Here is a 19,108-nt window from a genome sequence, read left to right on the forward strand (position 1 = left end):
GTCCTGCAGGCACAGTGTAGCGTCTCATTTGTACAGTGTGGGGAACAGTATAGGACGGCTGAATAAAGACGATAGAATGTTCAAAAATAAATATGAAAATAAACCATCAACCATCGCTGTGTGAATTATGTCCTCTGTGCGCTGTACCCTTCATTTTACTACTTTCATTGTATCTATCAACATATTTGAAATGTCTTTGAAATTACCCCCAAGTTACCTCAAAATGGATTGAAAATCACCACAACATCTTTTCATCATCATATTTTCTAACAAGCAGTTATTACCTTCCAACTGGTTTCTGCTGAACTCCTGCTGGATCATGACATTTTAATTCTCTAGCTGGTGGTTAACTTCCCCTCAGCAGGACACTGAACTGATGTGAGTTGGTGCACCTTCATTTCATTTCATTTCTTCTGCAGGTCACTGATACATGTCTCTGCACATCAGTTTAGCCTCTATCATGGCAACCGGCCTGGTGTTCCAGCCCGGGTCAGGATGCCTTTATTGTTTTATATAAGTATCTGTATTTAATACAGTGCCTGTATGTCTGACAGACAGAGAGAGAGAGAGAGAGGGTGGTTAATTGGGGGGCAATTACACAGACATTTCAAAGACATTGCTTGGTAATTACCACTTAACTTAGAATACTTTTGTTTCCAATAAATTAATTAGTAGCTATGCTGTTAGATTTGGAAATGTCAGACACAGCATTTGATTCTGAAGTTATTTTGTTTTTAAGCAAAACATCTGAATTGGATCTTAAATTCTTCAAACTCAATACAAATGTTTAATTATAGCTGTACAATGATTATTATAATTATTCCGCAAACTGTGGCTCAACTATCAATTTATTAGATTGTATACAGTTGATTACTCAGTAAATAAACAGATAATGGTTCAGCCATTATGATGGTTGATTTATCAGTTATTCCCCTACTAGAAATAAACATGCTCTTGTTTCAGACCCTAAATTGAGAGGATTTGCTACTTCTCTCTGTCAGGGTGATAGGTCATTAATTGTTAGTCCAACAAAACAAGTGATATGATCACCTTGGGCTTTATAAAACTTTAATGGGCATATTTCACTGTTTTGATCCCTTTCACAAATCAAATGATGAGTCCAGTAATTGAGAAAATAAACATAAGATTAATCATTAATAAGAAACGTTCATGAGTAACAGCTTTCATGTTGGTGTAGTTGACAGGTAGATATGTTGTGTTGTGGTTACTAACAGATGGTCCTGCATGATCAAAAATAATAATCACAGTACAATTATAGCATCCCATGGACAAAACTTTATAATACAGAACACATTTTAGAAATACACTGCATAATTTATTTATAGTTTTATTCTACATAACAGTTACCATGATTAATGCGATCTGTCCAGTTTTTAAGCCTCGACACCTGAAACCTTTGGAGATCACTGCATTTTGATCAAACAAGCACAAGCAACACAATCAGCAAGTTCAAGATCAAGATTCATTTATATGTTCTGAGGATGATCTGTCTTGTACAAAAGAAAAAAAGTTGTCGCAAAATTGTTAATATTTAACTGCAGCAGCATAATGATCAAATGTTGATGGTAACATTTCAGTAGGAATGTGCACATGTTCAAGAGAAAAAAACAAGGGTTGATTTTAGATAACAGGAAAACTGTTTTTTGGAGCAAAAAGCAGAACTTGAGCAAAACAAAAGTGCACATATTAAATGTCCTGGTGATGTTAATGATGGTGACAGGCACACCCAAAAATGTTGCCTTTGTCTTTTGTTATGACTGTCTTAGTCTTTCACTGATTTCACATTAATTCAAATTCCATTATTAGCAGTATAAATCTCTAAATATTGTTCTGTTTCCCAGATTGTTACTGAATATAAAATCTAACACGCAAAGCCACATCAAAAAGACCTTTGCTGTCTTAAGTAGAAACATAGATTACAGGTGCATCTTAGAATGCAAATTAGAATATCCTGGAAAAGGTAATTTATTTTAGTAACTCAATTTAAAAAGTGAAACTCATATATTATATACATTCTTTACACCCAAAGTGAGAAATGTCAGCTTTTATTTGTTTTAATTTTGATTATTATGGCTTACAGCTCATGGAAACCCACAATTTAGTATCCCAGTAAATTATAATATTGTGAAAAAGTTCAATATTGTAGTCTCAAAGTGTTAAACTCTAAACAGCTAATTAACTCAAAACACCTGCAAAGGTTTCCTGAGCCTTTAAATGGTCTCTTAGTTTGGTTCAGTAGGCCTCACAATCATGGGGAAGACTGCTGACTTGACAGTTGTACAGAAGACAGTAATTGACACCCTCTACAAGGAGGGTAGGACTCAAAAGGTCATTGCTCTGGAAGCTGGCTGTTCACAGAGTGCTGTATCCAAGCATATTCATAGAAAGTTGAGTAGAAGGAAAAAGTGTGGTAGGAAAAGGTGCAAAATCAACAGGGATCATTTCAGTATTGAGAGGATTGTCAATCAAAAGTCATTAAAAAAATTGGGGGAGCTTCACAAGGAGTGGACTGAGGCAGGAGTCAGTGCACCAAGAGCCACCACACACAGACGTATCCAGGACACGGGCTACAACTGTCGCATCCCTCGTGTCAAGCCACTCCTGAACTAGACACAATGTCAGAAGTGTCCTGCCGGGGCTAAGGAGGAAAAGAACCGCCCACACTGTCTAAAGTACCAGTACCTGATTTAATGACCATGGGATTACGGTGCTTGATTGGCCAGCAAACTCGCCTGACCCGAACCCCATATACAATGTATGGGGTGTTGTCAAGAGGAAGATGAGAGACACCAGACCCAACAATGCAGATGAGCTAAAGGCTGCTTTCGAATCAACCTGGGCTTCCATAACACCTAAGCAGTGCCACAGGCTGATCGACTCCATGATACGCCACACTGATGCAGTAATTCATGCAAAAGGAGCCCCAACCAAGTACTGAGTGCAGGTACAAGAACACGCTTTTCAGAAGGCAGAGATTTCTGTATTAAAAATCCTTTTTCTAAGTGGTCTTTTGTAATTTATCGAGATGCACCTGTGAAAGGCTTTTTCTGTCACTTCATTGTCGCCTGTTTCAAGAGCGCCAGTTAGTAACAAGAAAAATAGCAACAATATAGTTCATTAGTTGGTCGAGTAATGGCTTTTTTCAACCTGGCTCTGAGAACACAGAAGGAACCATAAAACAATTTAATCTATTGGCGGCACCTAAATCTTTTGGTTGTGATTTTTGTAAATAGAGTCAAAGAAATAATTGTGTTACTATTTCTTTATCTGTTTTAAGTCGAAAATATGTTCAAATGTTGGTGCAACAGGCAGTACTAAATGGTTGGGCTCCTCAGTTGTGTGCCAGTAGTGGGGACACGACATCAAAATGTAATAATGGCAACAGAATGTTATTCAACACTTTCCATTCTTAAGACTTCATTATCATAAAAAAGATGAATGAGTGAAGTCTGTTTTTTGGTCAAGTTTGACTCAAACTGTACTGTCCACTAACAACAGGTCTTCAAACTATATGACCAGACGACACAGCAGGTGTTATATTTGACAATGAGATGCTCTACTCTGCCCCATCATTCAGAAACAATTCAGGTCAATAAATTAAACTCTGCTAAAATAAACTGTCAGTGTATGAAAAGAAAAACATTCTACTTCATTCTGCTTACAGACATCATGGACAGCAGCTAAAAGACACAGTGGTATTTCTCATCAAGCAGAAAGCACAACTAATATTGCTCTGCAAAACAAGCTATTGCCTCTGCAGTTATATGACAGTATACTCTACTTTTCACAGGCACCAGGCCCTCTTAGGTTGTGCAAACCACCAAACCCCTTGGGCAGCTGTGGCTCAGGGCTGGAGCCAATGTCTTGTTATCGGAAGGTTGCTGGTTCCATTCCCCTGGTCTGCATACTGAAGTGTCCTCGGGCAAGATATTGAACCCCAAACTGCCCCTGATGTGTGTGTCGCCACCATGCATTGCAGCCACCACCATCAGTGTATGAATAACTGCAAGCTGCTTTGGACAAAGGCATCTGCTAAATACCCTGAATGTAAATGAAGTAAAGGAAACTATAACCATGACCTCCTGGTTGAAAATCACTCATATCGTGGGATCTATAGTGTGGGATCACAGGCTCTTATCATAATGCTAACAGCATGGTCCTGCATATGTATCCCAAAAAGCAGTGGAAGTTGGTGAAAAGGTCGGTAAGGCACAGTGGTGGTGAAGCTTCATTCAGTAAAGCATGTAGGAGTATAGTCTGCTTTTGTCAGTTGGTCTCATTTTGGTTAAAAAAAAAAAAAAATCCTTCAAATGGAACACACCCACGTCATGCTTATTCATCGCGCCGGTCAGTGTGGGGGCTGGGTCAAAGGGAGCAGAAGTATCTATGCACAGGGAAAGCAGCGAGTCCAGCCAGAGCTATGCCCAGACTGTCTCCTACACTGGCAGCAGCCATGGCAAACTCCCTCTGTCTGTCTTCAGTCTGTGGGAGAGAAGACAGGTGGCATTTCATGTACAATGATGATGATGAATGCAATGATTGAGTATACAAGGTGATTATTCTGCTGTATGTTAATATATGTTAATATCATAATTATAATAATAATAATATAGAGATCATGGACAAAACATTTGTATCATCTTTTAATATAATACACTCAACCCACTACAGCCTGAATAATAAACATTTGATCTGTAATGTAAGTCGTAAGTCTCAAATAGTCATGAAGGTCAGGCCCCAAGCATCTGTTTTGGAGGCACCCCTATAGTGTAGTCATAAATAGAGCCTGAGAAGTCAGGATCCAGGGCGGTGGGGGTTCAGGATGGTTGGATGGGTAATACACAGGATCTGCCCCCAGCTGAACAGGGTTCTGACAGTGTTAAAGTAAGGTAATTTATCTGGTGGTATGAAACGTATAACTTCAATTATTTTATTCCAAAGCATGGGCAGCTTTTCGTGCCTAAACCTAACTGAACTGCAACTGTTTCACAACGTTAATAACTTATCAAAAATCATAATATTTTAAATGTTTGTCAACCACAGCTTTACTTTCGAAGTCTAACCAGATGATGCATATTACGTTATTATTGCCAGCTCAACTGGGCGCTGCCCTTCGAGGTGTAGGTAGAGCTGTGAGTGATGATAGACTGGTAAAAACATTTTAGTCCTAACACAATGTACATCTCCACTAATGTTTTTGGTGTAACAAATTTGCCAGGTCACACTCCACACTCAGCTGCTCTCTTCCCTCCTCCTCCGCTGGACCACCACGGGACCTTATTTCAGAACAAATACTTAGCAGCTCACAGAACTGACCAACTCCCCTTTTACATCATTGCAGTTGTCAATATGAGCAGATTTTTTATGATTTCAATCTTTTTTAAATACCTGCTGGGACGGCCATGTTGCTGTTAGAGACGTGTACTGAGTGAGATGATGTTGTTCACTGACCGGTTTAACTCAAAACTAGACAATTTGGTGCCATTTTTATGACAAACAGTGACTCAGTTGAATTGCAAAAGTTTTCTTCACAAACATCATGTTTGAACAATTCAAAAGGGATCAAAATGTATTTGTTTCTCACCACTGACCACTTGAAGCAGTTAAGCAAAAATACTAATCTGTTTTTGTAAAAAAAAAAAACGTGGTAGATTTGACAGTCCTTTGTAGATGCAGAAACTGCTGTAAAAATGTACATAATATAGATTGTGTCATGGCAACAAGCTCACACTAAAGTAGCTCCACCAATTTCCACAATACATTGTGTTTACAGGTGTTGGGGAGTATGACTGCATATGTGATGTATCACCTTTTATATTCCACACATTCTTCTTTCTGTTCAAATTCTGGTCCCTACATTACCCACAACAAAAGACTTTATAGTACTTTTTTAACAAAGCAATTGATGGAAAGTTGACCTGACCTCCTTGCTGATGAAGTAGAAGGTGTTGACATAAGCAGCTCCACCTAGCAGACCCTCATAGAGGACAATAGTAAACACCAGCCAGGCATTGGGCAGGAACTGGTAACGCACTGCAAACAGGAGCAACACTGCATTCACCACCTGTGGAGGGCAGAGAGGAGGGGAGAGGAAGAACAGAGAGCCTGGGAGTCAGCATGTCACAAACTGCATTGAAACCCACATGGGTCCACAGTCACAAGATACATATCAACAGGAATGTGACATCTGAACAAATTTGGCTACTTGGTAAGCAATATGAAGTAAGCAAGGTTTGTAGCTTATTTCCATTTTAATTGTATTTGTACTGCTGTCTGTGGGTTATACCACTATACCTGTAGTTTTGATGATAAGGGGTCAGTATCATTTTACATTTACCAGTGGCTGTGCATCACTTCAAAACACTGATTTGATAACTGTTCGAACTTTTTTTATTGACAGCTTGGGTTGCACAGTTTGGTGATGAGGATCGATGATTGTGGTTCTTAAAAACAAAATGTAAAAAATCAATAAAATCAAAACTGGATCATGATCATGACCATGAAACTGGAAAAGATCCATTTATTACTCTCTCAGAGATTAATGAAATTGTTGAAAAACACTGCACAGTGTTAAAGAAATTGAGAAAACATTTGTGCATCTGTATCAAGAGTTAATGAGGTCTATTATGTGAAGTTTGTTGGAAATCTGTTTTTGTGTAATCCTGCTAACAAACCGACCAACCAAGTGATTTCAAGATCACGATTCAATTTGATCTTCTGTATAAAACATGTTTTCAGTACTGACAGCTACGGCATTGTTAGACTATCGTCTATCTTTACAATTGTAAAGATTAACCGATCATTAGTTTTATGAGCTGACAGCTGTCATTTAGATTTCAAACTCTTATATAAAAACATAGTGGCATTTTACAACAGAAGTTTGGTCAACAACAAATACCAAAATATGGAAATTCAGTTTTGTTTTGTTGTTAATTGTAGTTTTCGGTTCTCAAATCTATCCCGAGTAAACCAACTTTCAAAACAAACTGCAACTTAGATGTCAGATGATTGTCTTGGTGCAAGTGTTTGAAGGTGCAGCTGTAGGGCAACAGTAAGATAGCCTAAATTATGGTCAAGCAACATATATAATATACACTTACTCAATAACCTGTAGATAATTACTGCACCTACTAAGCTGCTAACTTTGAACTTATTTAGTTGCCTAATGTGGAACGAAAAGGAATATCCAACTAAAAACTGTTGTTAATTGTTGGTGTTTAACTTTCTGTAAATACGTTCACAATATAATAAAGTAAGGAATATGTAATCAAGTCAGGCTTCACCCCTATTCTGATGAATTGTACTTTATACTTAATTACTCACCTGCAGCGCAGAGAGAGCCCACAGTTTCCTTATCTTCACACAGCACAGGGAGGATCGAGATACAAACACTCCCACCTGGTACAGCGTCTGGTACCTGAGCACACACAATCAATTAACAACCAAATGCAAGTCCATACCCTTGATCATTTAAATAAGTTGTTCCTTCAGAATAACATTCTACTGAAGTTAACTGACCAGCGATACTGCTCTGCATGGGACAGGAAAAAGTTGGGGAAATACAAAAGTTCCATCTGGAAAAGAAAAAAATCTACATTATAATCAAAATAATCACAGTTCCATCTCTCAGTGTGTTACATTACAACTCATACCTACCTATACCAGAGGGAAGCTGGATTTGACTTAACACCATGTAGTGGTATGAATGTGAGGCCAGAGGGCACCAGAGAACTTACCATGCCCTGATTGATGAAGTACTCAGCAAAGTACACCAGTCCCAGGGGAAACACAAACCCCAGCAAGCCCTGCACACAGAATCAACAGTGTAACCAGACACACACTGAAACACTCAAGTCTGAGGTAAAGAGAAAAGTACCTTCTAATTCTTACTTTGATGATGTGCAGTTTCTCTGTGAAGGTGAGAGGTCCAAGGGGCCTGTCCTCTGTAACATTCAGAGGGAAGACAACATGGCCTGTGTAGTTATTAACAGCACAACTTTAAAATGACTCTTTATTCAAATAGACAGAGTGCAGCAGTGCAAACATTTCACAGATGTTTGGATTTTGAAAAAATGTTTCAAGTAAGGACACAACTACAGCGTCACAACCACAGAGTCAGTGACTCCGATAAGTGGAACTGTCATGGGAATCTGTTTAAGGTTTTAATAATAATACAGATATTTGGCTACAGAAATGAGTTGTTCTTTGGACTGATGGTTTACAGCTAACATGACTTTGTCTCAAGTTCAATACAAATACGTCATATATACATACATTTTCATATGCTTAAAAATAAAAACAACCTTTTTAGGGGGTTTATCTCTTTACTGACTTGCCCATTGTCCAACCTTTGTTCAGTATCTCTACATATCAGGTTGCTGTATTAGGTCTGTGAAGGGCCAGACAGCTCAGAGAGAACAGAATGCCTTGCTCTATGAACAAATCATTAAAGTGTACAAATCCCTTCCTGTGCTATTCTTGAAGGACAAAATCCTGAATGGACAGTTAGAAAAGATGGTTTGATGCAGTGGGGCATTTGCCGCACCATGGATATGAACAGATAATTGAATCGAGGTGTTGAAAAAAAGGACCCAGGACTGGAAAAGTTACAAAATTGTTGGTAGAATGGTCATTTTGACTGAACCGATGCATCCTACAAAGGACATTGACAGGGGTGACCGCTGTGTGAAGTAAAACTGAATCTGTGAAGCACAGAAAACAAGTACACCCATTCGACCCGACTGACACTCACGGACATCTTTAGAGGCAGAGCAGATAATGTCAATAATAAGTCACAATCAAAATAAGCCTGTAGGAGGCGCATTCAGTCAGGTCTTTACCTTCACCTAAGGGTGATACAGGCCAGGTGAATGATGGAGGAGGGGAACCTGGCCTGCGAGATTCATAGGGAACTGAACATAACAATGGAGACTGCAGCAGAGAAAATCTCTTACTTGCCTGACTGCATTGAGGAAATGGCTGAAGCTATTTATCAAATGCTATTCCACAGTGTGTATAGCTGGATGTAGAAGTCCCTGAACGCTTCTTCGATTTGTAAGTGATCTGCAGTAATGTGGCCATTTGGCAAGCGGATCTTAGAGTGTGATTGACATGTGATTTGTTTTGTTTTTTTGGGATTCCCTGTAAGATGGATGTAAAGAACATAACATAACAGACACCATAGTCACAAAAAATGTCTTGAATGCAACGGGCCGACTTGCTCGCTGTTGCTGTGGTTAGAGGAAGGTCGTCCAAAACCAGGTCTAGCTAACAGTTTACATTACCCCCCCTAGTATGAGAGAATATGTATTATGATCTGGAAGCAATGAAAACAGCAGTTCTGTCCTGATGAGGACTGAAACACCTGGCTTAAAAAGAGGAATGAAACCCCTGACCTGACCATCGTGACAGCAGATGGTTATTGAATGAGCTATGAGTATGGGTTTCTTGTAGGAAGGCTATTCCTGTTTTAGGTTGTTTTAGATGCAAGAAGAACTTTCTTCTTTTAACAGGGTGGTTAGACCGACACATTTTATTTTAATCAAGGACTTGCAGTTCCCAAGATTTGGATATTGCACTTGGCCAAATTGTGATTTTGACAATATTTCAATGCATTTTCCAGGCCTATTTTAAGCAGATCCACCTTGTTTATTCGCTAACTACAAATTGTAAATATCAAATATAATAAATATGAACAAATATTATGCTCTACTGCTAATTGTGTGACAGTCTCCATCACATTAAACTTGATCACATCTCTTTCCCCGAACAAGACCATGCAGATTATGTTATCACTTGAGTGCAGACGCATGTACATATCTCAAAGTCACACGACTTCCCCTAACTAAAACAAGATATCACAGCTGGAGCCACTGTGGTTATCGCATCTCACAAATGATAAAACATTTCCAAGAAATGCTAATATAATGAGTCATTTAATGTGTGAAGTGCATATATATATAAATAGAATGGCGGATGTGGCTCAGGGACAGAGCCAGTATCTTGTCTGAGGGTTACTGGTTCAAGTCCCCTGGTCTGCATGTACAAGTGTCCTTGGGCAAGATACTGATCCCAAACTGCTTCTGATGTATTGGTCGGCACTTTGCATGACAGCCACCTCCATCAGTGTATGAATAACTGTTAACTACTTTGGTCAAAGGCGTCTGCTAAATGTAAACGAAACTAAACTACAGTTAAGATCAAATCTAGTCAGATTAATGTGGTTAGATTAAGGCAGTTCACTGTGCTTTGGTCTTTCATGTGTTGCACATGATGTATTGCACAACCGCAGCTAATGTTAAACTGCTATTAAATAAGCTTGCTCACCAAGCAACTAACATACATCGGTGCATTTCTAAAAGTTATGCTGTCACTGGATTGCTTCTCTGTATTTTAATAACATTAGTTTTAATGAAAACAATTAATGGAGTGTGTGTTAGTGCGCGACATGTACCTTGGGTTGATTTCTCCTGCTCCTCTTCTTCTGAGCCGTCCATCAGCTGCCGTCTCTCATCGGAGTCCACAGCTGCATATTCGGTCTCCCTGATTTTCCACTGAGGTAATGAGAGTGGAGGAACCAGCAGGAGGAAGTAGCTGATGGTGACGTTGGGATGAACAATAAATAAGAAAATAAGAAGAATGGTTTATTAGTATTGTGACTGAACCAAGAGAATGAATGAACAGCGAAGAAAGCCAAGACATGTGAAGGGCACATATAAGGACTAAAAGCCAATCAATTTGAATTTTTTGTGGAATCCAAATATCATAGTTATATTGTTATACATAATACATACATCATACAAACAGAATTTAGTGAAGTGCAGAGAACAGTGGTCTTTCCTGCTGGATTTAACCATATTGTAGAAAATGAGACTAGGAAGGTAGACAGTGCCTTCAAACTCTGAGTGACTTATAGCAAAACAAAGTACATCCAGACTTACCTAATCAACATAGCAAATGGGACAACCAGCATGATGAGAAGTGTAATCTGGGGTGACAGGCCAGCTTGGGTGAGGCCTGAGTAGGCTAAGGCTCCAGCAACACCAGCGCCACCAGTACCTGAGCCCCAACCTCCCAGTACATCCCTGAAGTAAAAGGGAAACAAGTGCTTGACAGATGACAGATATACTACAAAAAACACAAGAGCATGAGAGATACACAGACATGCGTACACACGGTTGATACTGAATTTTACCATATTAATCTTCTTAAAACATATGAATAGATTTCAAGTTTATATTAAGGACCATGTCTGTCAGGACTTTTGATGCTCCTTGCTTGAAGGTTCATTAAAGGAATCTCTGACTGCCACAAATATTTCTATATCTAGGACAATTCTGAACAGCCTCTGTTCACAATAAGCCAAGCCTATTTCTAGCTTCCCAAAACAAGAAGTGATGAAATCTTTTTTTTAAGGTACAGTTTTTGTAAGGTAAAGTTTTTTAAGGGAAGTTTTTTTCAATTTACTATCTCATAATTTGCCTTAGCAACATAATGAATTTATATTTAATTTTGATGAATATATGATACAACATATACATATTTATAAAATGAATATTTCTTAAAATTAAAGTAATTAAAGTAATTATTAGTAATTAGTATTTTTTTAAAAAAACTGGTCCAGAATTAGGCTTCCATACATGTAATCATGAGGCATAATGAAATGTTGCCTGGACAGCAGGATGTCAAAATAAAAAACTTGGTTATAAATGGTACAAGTTCAATTTGAAGTAAATCATGTAACAAGTTGTCTTTTATCAACACTGTTTTTACAACATGTCAACAAAGGTTTATGAAACGGCATAATATATGCAGTATTGTATAATGACCCCTTGTTTGAGCCCTTTGCTGTAACAGAATATTCCTTACACTTTAGGTGCAATATGTGAAGTTCAATTTTAAGCTTGTCATCTCATCTCAATTTATAGTTGTACATGGTACAGGTTGGAACAAGAGAGAAAGAGACAAAATAAGTATTTACCTGCTGAAGAAAACGGTGAGAGACAGGAAGGACAGTTCTCCGAGTCCAGCGCTGATACTGGCAAAGATCACCCCTGGAAACAGTCATAGAGAGGCTCATCTCAGTGACAGACAGAGATGCCTGGGAATGCTCATGAATAACAAGTAATTAATCATCACAGGGGGACTAAGGTAAGTTATTACTCTGTCTGAAACTGAAACTGAACTGCTACATAGGCACCATTTAGTTCTGCTCTATAATTGACTGCTGACTGGAGCTGGAGGAGAAATGTACGTTATCACATTAAAATGTTGGGGAAAGATTAGGGAGAACCAGAGTCTCTGCTGCGTGCTGAGCTAAGTGAGAGCTTCACCTGAATTTAAATCATTACACCCTTGGTGTATGCCATTGCTCATTATCTTACAGCTAATGCAAGCAGTGAGGTAATCTGGTGTTAGGGGGTAATAAATGCTCACAGGAGTAATGTGAATGAACATAAATGATACCAGGGTCACATTCATGTGAGTAAAACAAAGACAAAACCTGGAATTTGGTAGTGAACACTCTGTAAATCTACCTGATGGCACTCAGTCTCATTTACACGACAACAGTTTTGCTAAAAAGAAAACATTTCCCTTTGCTTTTTAAAAGAGTTTCATTTCCATATGACAACATTGTGAAAATGATTTTCTTGCAGATGGAACAGCAACAAGACTTTTTCAAAACTTGCAAAATGTGACCAGTTTGTTACTAGAGCAGTCAGTGGTAGGGTTTACAATATGAATTCCTGGATAAGAAACATCATGTGTAACCCGTCAGGATATTCCTTTGAGTTCAGTTGTTTGTGCTGTACATTCACAAATTACAATTACTGTAGCCTAAAATCATGTATTGGTGAGAGGTACAGATTATTTCCTCTTGATTTACGTAACAAATATACATTTAACTATTCCCCATTCTGAGTTCCACATTTCATTACCATTCAGACTTTTATCTAAATACATTTTCAGTGTGAGCAATTTCTATTTGAATTTGACTTCAGTTTATTGACCCGATTCTTCCTAACTGTGCAGCAGATAAATAACCTTTTTAAATTGCATCTCTGTGTAAGGCCTGGTTTGCCAAAGCATCTAGTAGCAGTAGGTAAGCCATGATTCAACTGCTGAACGCAGCTGATCATCCCAGAGTTTTTATAGTCTTAATTAGGATCAATTGACCAACAGTATTTTTAACCACAAATTAAACAATCCAACCACTAAAATTCCTCAGAAACATATAAGCTGATGATCTAAATTTGGACACATGCGTTGAACAAGCAAACTGTGGACAGCATAAACACAATGTTTTTTCTTTTCTTGGTAAGAATGCTCTCAACCACTCTTGAAACTTTTTATTATCAAAGAGAAGAGCAAAATTAAGACAACATTAGTAAATCCCTTGACTCAATGGGTACTAACAAAGTAAGAGAAAATCAGGGATACCTGCTTGGAAACATTTGAGATACTGTAAGTACACAACAAAAGTCTGCTTTTTTACATACTAATGCTGAAATCTTAAGTGACAAGGTCTTTATTCAGAGCATCAGTAAATTTACAGATGAAGTTCGCCCCGCAACATTTACTCACACTCATCGTCCAAAATCCCTCAGCCACTTCTACCTATAATCAACATAGTAAGAATATAAGTGATGTAAATTGAGATTTCGTCCCATTGTTTTTTATATACACAGTGCACAGAGAGTAGCAGTATCTGAAGAGCCAATGGGGGTTACAGGTGTTCCTAGAGATCCTGTCCTAGCACTAGCAGGGGCCTGAGCTCAGGGGCTCATTGGGCCTGCTGCAGGGTTTGTGTCCTCAGTGAGATTGTGATCATGCATGAAAAAAAACTGTGGCTAGAGGAAGGTCAAGATGTTGTCCTTAATTGCCACAGAAACATTCAGACAGAGGAAGATTGCCTCTGTTGCATAACTGCTTTTGCCTCCTTATCTTCACGACAGACTTCTGTGTTAAATAAAGTCTATGTAAACAGACTTAACTTGAATTTATGAACATCAGTTCCCTGATCAGTCTAAGTATGGTGAACTCTAATAGCTGGTCAAGATTAGTGGTAAAAATGGTATCATATTTCTATGAAATGACCACATTAAGATAAGCCGACAGGAAATTAAACCGAGGCAAAAGATTCAATGCCAAGATATGGGAACATGATGTCATCCCAAACAACTTGAGCCATGTCCTCGTTTTCAAGCTTCCCAACACGGGTGATCTCAGCCATTGTGACAACTGACGTTCCATTCCTAGTAGGGTTTTCTGCAGAGTTCTGCTCAAAATGTTACAGTAAGTGTTGCAATAACCATCACAATGTTATGATCCGCTTCTATGAAGACAAGCATGCTAAGTCACAGACAGTAGAGAACAGAACCAGCATGCCCGTAATTTCACCTGAATCAAGATTCTCAGCTCAGTTTTTACCAGCCAGCGTGGTGGGTAGCCCTCAGTGTTCGCCAAACAAAACCACTTTCGTCACTTGGCAGGTGCTAATTTCATACCCTTAATACATCCTTTTGAATAATACATGAGTGTAAAACGTTAGCCATGTAAACTCCAGCTCATAACACCAGCCTTAAAATAATAGAAATAAACAGAGACAGATGGGCCAGCAGTGCAGTCCAGCAGAATCAACAGTCCTCCATGTTGTTGTTGTTCTACTAACCACCAGCCTACTTACATCACCTCGGCATTCATTTTGGCAGGGCAAAAGAACCATTTTGTCTGAAAACAACTTTTGATTAAATCCATGATTAAAATGAACCATAGCTCTGTAAAGAAAGGTGTCTTTACCTAGAATGCTCATCCACACAGCTGAGGAGAAGGACACAAGCAAGAAACTTGTAGCTGCCATGACCGCACAGAACAAGACTCTGAAACTGAAAAACAGAACATTTTGTGATGCTACTTTCAGCCATGATGCTAAAAGCTGCTAAAAAACCTTATAGAGGATCTGACAGGAGCTGAAAATATCAATATTTCTAAATGTAGGAAACCATCATCTTAGCTTGGGTTTAATGTAGTGTTTTATAATTAAACGTTATTATTTACACTTATTTTTTTTAGGAAACAAGGAATTTGACTCTGGTTAAGTTTGCCCTTAGTGGGTTAGTACAGGGAATCCTATAATAAACATTCGATTAAAAACATAATGACTGAAACATTCACACTAAAGTGCAATTGTAAATAGTGCAGGTATTAACAGGGGTTATTGCACACTGTTTTACTAACTCTGACTGTTAAGTGTTCATCAGAGTGACAGCCTGAGGGAAGAAACTGTCTCTGTGTCTGTTCACTTTGGCTTACAGTGCTCTGTGACACCAACCAGAGGGGAGGAGCTTGAATATTTACCTACGCTTGAGTGTAAATAGTCACATTGTCTATTATCAGCCCAGAGGCAAACAGCACTGTAGGCTACAGACACCTGTGTGCAGATAGCATGTTCCTCATTTATGTTGCTCTATTTTCTCGTTTTACAGTTACACTTTAATATACTTATTTTGGGTAAGGGGCTTTTATCATCTTGTGGACTCACCTTTAATTGTTGTCTTACTAAATTAACATGAATTACTGTCTTACTAAATCAACATTTTTGGCCATGTTTGGTCAATTTGGTTGTTTAATCCATTTTAAAACCCCAACATTTCTATCAAAATCATTAAATTGCATTTGATTTGTTTCAAATGTGCTATATGATTACATTTTGATTGCTTGATCTATTAATTGACTTATTGACTGATCGCTAAGTGGGCTTTGGCCACTTTGGCCAAATTTGCAAAGTTCACCACCACATTCAGACATCTGTTGCCACACATTCTAAGTGGAAACAGACAGCTTTTGTCTCACGTAGTGTTTTCCACATTGAACAAGTTAAACAAATCATCGACAAAGGTCTAATTTTTTGCATCACCATATAATCAGCTCACAGACGGTTATTAAAAATTTTATTAATACATGGCAATTGCTACAAATTCTTAGAGCCCATTTAAAACCAAACAAAAAATCCTGTTCAATGGCAGTTTAAGACACGGAATGACTGCAACCAGTTTTTAATTAGTTGGGTGAACCAAAACTTGAAATATTGGCTGTGTGTTTCTTTTCTTTTTTTCTTCTTTTAATGAACAAATTTAAGAGTGATAACTACTGTCTTACCCATAAGGCAGTTTGTGGATGACAAACGGAGCAGACAGCTTGATGATGAGCGTTGGGAGGATGTCAGCTAACAGCACAGCCTGAGGAGAAATGAGTGGGGTCTTTGATTGAAAACATCAGTGTTTCCATTTCACACATGATGTGCCAAATAACAAGTGCTAAAGGAAAATTAAAACATTTGAGCAAGATTCTTTGCCTAAAGCAGTTTTAACTAATTTTATACAAAAACATGTTCTTTTGTTGTGTTACAGAAAACACAATAGTGAGAAGCGAATAATTCTCCATCATCATACTGATATATGTTATAGAAGAGTATTAGGGCCAGGCGTGAGAAAAAAAAAAAACGTCAGGAGGAAGTTTTTTTTTATTTTCCTTATGCACTTCAACAACAAAAGTCGAAATGTCAAGAATAAAGCTGACATTTCAGGATTAAAGTCGACCTTTTGAGACCACGTCAAACAGCACATGTGGCTGCCTCAACAAAATGCCTTGTGTAGATGAACTGATGAAAATGTACTTCCAATCGGCTTAGGTAACAAAAAAGAAATTCTTTTTTAGCTAATAAACACAGTGTAGTTCAGTGTGTAGTTGTCAGTATTAGGACTTTGAAGAAATTGTGCTAAGAACGTCTGTTCAGAAGGAAAAACCACACAGGCATGGAAGAAGTGTCCACATTCATGCAAGCTGAAATTGAAAGGACGTAGTGATGGCTACGGACCGCATGCTCGGGCAGCTTACACAGAAATTTTGTTCATTTTCTTTTCTCCTCTCTGGCGCTAACACTCTTCTGTAGTTATGCTGTGTTGTGCAGTGAATGTCTATTTACCGCAGTAGAAACAGGGTTGCAGTCATAGCGGCTGCTGTTGCTACTGTTCCCTCCTTGGAAATCCAAGGCCAGTGTGGCTGAAGTCTAGATGGAAGAGAGGGAATGGGTCAAACGGTTTACAGCTGTACGTCTATACACACTTTGTAGCTTCCCAATATTCATCCGTCTAAACTAGACTTCTTACAGATGCTGTGGTGTTTCCTGACTCTTGGTGTTTGAGGATGTCGTGGGCGGCGCTCAGCATCACCACATAAGCAAAGTTGTTGCACAACCCAAGGAGCCTCAAGAGGGGATAAGATATCACAGCGTCAGCAGATTCAGATGCATCAATAACTGACAGCTGAGCCACTTTGAGAAGACACCACAAGAACTGCAGATCTAAATCGAACACGCGAATGGTCTTATTCCATAAAGAGTTAAGAATTGTCTTTACAAGAACCTTCCCTAAATACAAAAGTAATTAAAAAGTGGAAGTTGGATGAGAAAATATATGATAAAAATACAGGTAACAGAGGGACACAATACAATATCAGCAGTATTTGACACTTGATTAAAATATGATGCCCTGCTCTAATACTTACTGTGTGATTACTGCATTATTACAGGCAGCCCTGGTTAGCCCCTGCACCAGGCTGCATCAACAATTCATGACTTAAAACTGTTCCCGTCTTTTATTGTTTTGCATTTCCTTTCTATGGTATGAAGCTGGAAATCATATTAAAGTCTTTTTCTCTGTCTAATTATGGTATCAGAAGTCAGGAGTTTCATTAGTTAGCCATACATCACATGAGGCAGAAGGTTTCTGTTCCTGCCATTTGTCTGCCAAGAGGAAGCTGTGGCTTTAATAACGTTTGACAATAGGCATTCATGTCAGTCTCTATTTAATACCGGGCGTACCTTACTCTGTATTACACTTGCAGTAATGAAAACTGTTGGCACCATTTTGAGTGGTTATTTGTCTTGAAAACTATCGTTATGTTTTCAGCTCGTCTAAAACAGCAGGTTCTTCTCACCAAAATCCAGTCCAGTTGCGCCGCTGTGTGCAATAGCCTGTAAACAACAGATAAGACAACACGTTCAGCGGCCCGTGTGACAATGCGTGGTTTACTTATACAGAAGTGAAGCGGAGCACAGATGACAGACCCACCATTCCTGTCGGGGAGGTGTACGGGATCCGCGTTGACGCTGGCTGCCCGCTCCATGTTCCCAGACGGTCCCGGGTCAGTTTGACGACAGCCGGCTAGCAGCTCGAGCGGCGGACGGAGCCGCAGACACCGCGGCTGCTGCACGCGAGCGAGCCTCAACAAACACACACACAACGTCACCGCTAACGGTGCCTCACACGGCTGTGGCTACTTTCTGATCATTTTTTAAAGTTTAACGACGTCATGTGAAACTCGGTGTTTCATACAAATAGATTCCCACGGAAACAAGCCATATGTGAAGGTTCCTCTTTTGAGACGCTTTTTAATAGGGATACAAACTGAGCTCGTCCGGACCTTTCATGACTGTTATTCTTGTATCAATTACACTGTTGTTTCATATAATAAAGACAATATTTTACAGTCATCGACTCGTTTTGGCTTTGCTGCAGTTGACTGTGATCCAACCATAAACAGTCTTGTGGTGATGATTTGATTAATGCTTTATAACACACTGTAAATAGCATGTTATACTATGCAATGTTATACTATGATCAAGCTTTCATTATCAATTTTGTGCGTCATTAGATACATCAAATGAGGAGTTATACATGGGTGTTACAAGAGAAGAACAAATTTGAAATGTCCATAAATGTGTTAAAACTACATTTTACTACATAATAAACATGTTATTAAGTGTGTTCATACTGCTAATGAATGTTGAAAGAGAAACATATAGGATTTATTTTTAATCTGACTATCAGATAGATACGATAATAATGATATACAATAATGATAATAATAATAATAATAATAATAATAATCAATTACATTATTCCTGGGATCAGGACACGCGATTGTTTACTCCTGTACTTAGTAGAAGGGATGTTCTTAGAATTCATACATAGTTCACATTGAAATACTTTGCATTCACTTAGCAACTAAGTGAATCCAAAATATT

The 19,108-nt window shown here is 38.6% G+C and overlaps 1 protein-coding gene across 1 annotated transcript; it reads right to left on the reverse strand.

Annotated features, from left to right (window-relative positions):
• Positions 1–1,281: 1,281 nt before the first annotated feature.
• Positions 1,282–18,451, reverse strand: cln3 (CLN3 lysosomal/endosomal transmembrane protein, battenin). Its single transcript, XM_037089698.1, has 15 exons — positions 18,153–18,451; positions 18,019–18,055; positions 17,190–17,286; positions 17,006–17,089; positions 16,180–16,259; positions 14,821–14,906; positions 12,002–12,074; positions 10,962–11,105; positions 10,475–10,614; positions 7,912–7,964; positions 7,758–7,826; positions 7,540–7,595; positions 7,345–7,438; positions 5,945–6,085; positions 1,282–4,503 (listed from the first exon to the last, which is right to left on the reverse strand). Exons 1-15 carry the CDS (start codon positions 18,205–18,207, stop codon positions 4,387–4,389), a joined length of 1,326 nt encoding a protein of 441 aa, XP_036945593.1. The 5' UTR covers positions 18,208–18,451; the 3' UTR covers positions 1,282–4,386.
• Positions 18,452–19,108: the final 657 nt, after the last annotated feature.

Source organism: Acanthopagrus latus, chromosome 23, assembly GCF_904848185.1.
Source record: "Acanthopagrus latus isolate v.2019 chromosome 23, fAcaLat1.1, whole genome shotgun sequence".
In the NCBI taxonomy this organism is placed as follows: domain Eukaryota; kingdom Metazoa; phylum Chordata; class Actinopteri; order Spariformes; family Sparidae; genus Acanthopagrus; species Acanthopagrus latus.

What these genes read in the sequence shown, in the direction of transcription:
- cln3 (XM_037089698.1), bottom strand. Translation starts at nt 18,207, where the DNA reads ATGGAGCGGGCAGCCAGCGTCAACGCGGATCCCGTACACCTCCCCGAC. An exon ending in AGAAACTGCACATCATCAAA is followed by an intron (nt 7,827 to 7,911) that starts GTAAGAATTAGA and finishes TTCTGTGTGCAG; the next exon opens with GGCTTGCTGGGGTTTGTGTT. An exon ending in GGGCTCTCTCTGCGCTGCAG is followed by an intron (nt 6,086 to 7,344) that starts GTGAGTAATTAA and finishes TGCCCTCCACAG; the next exon opens with GTGGTGAATGCAGTGTTGCT.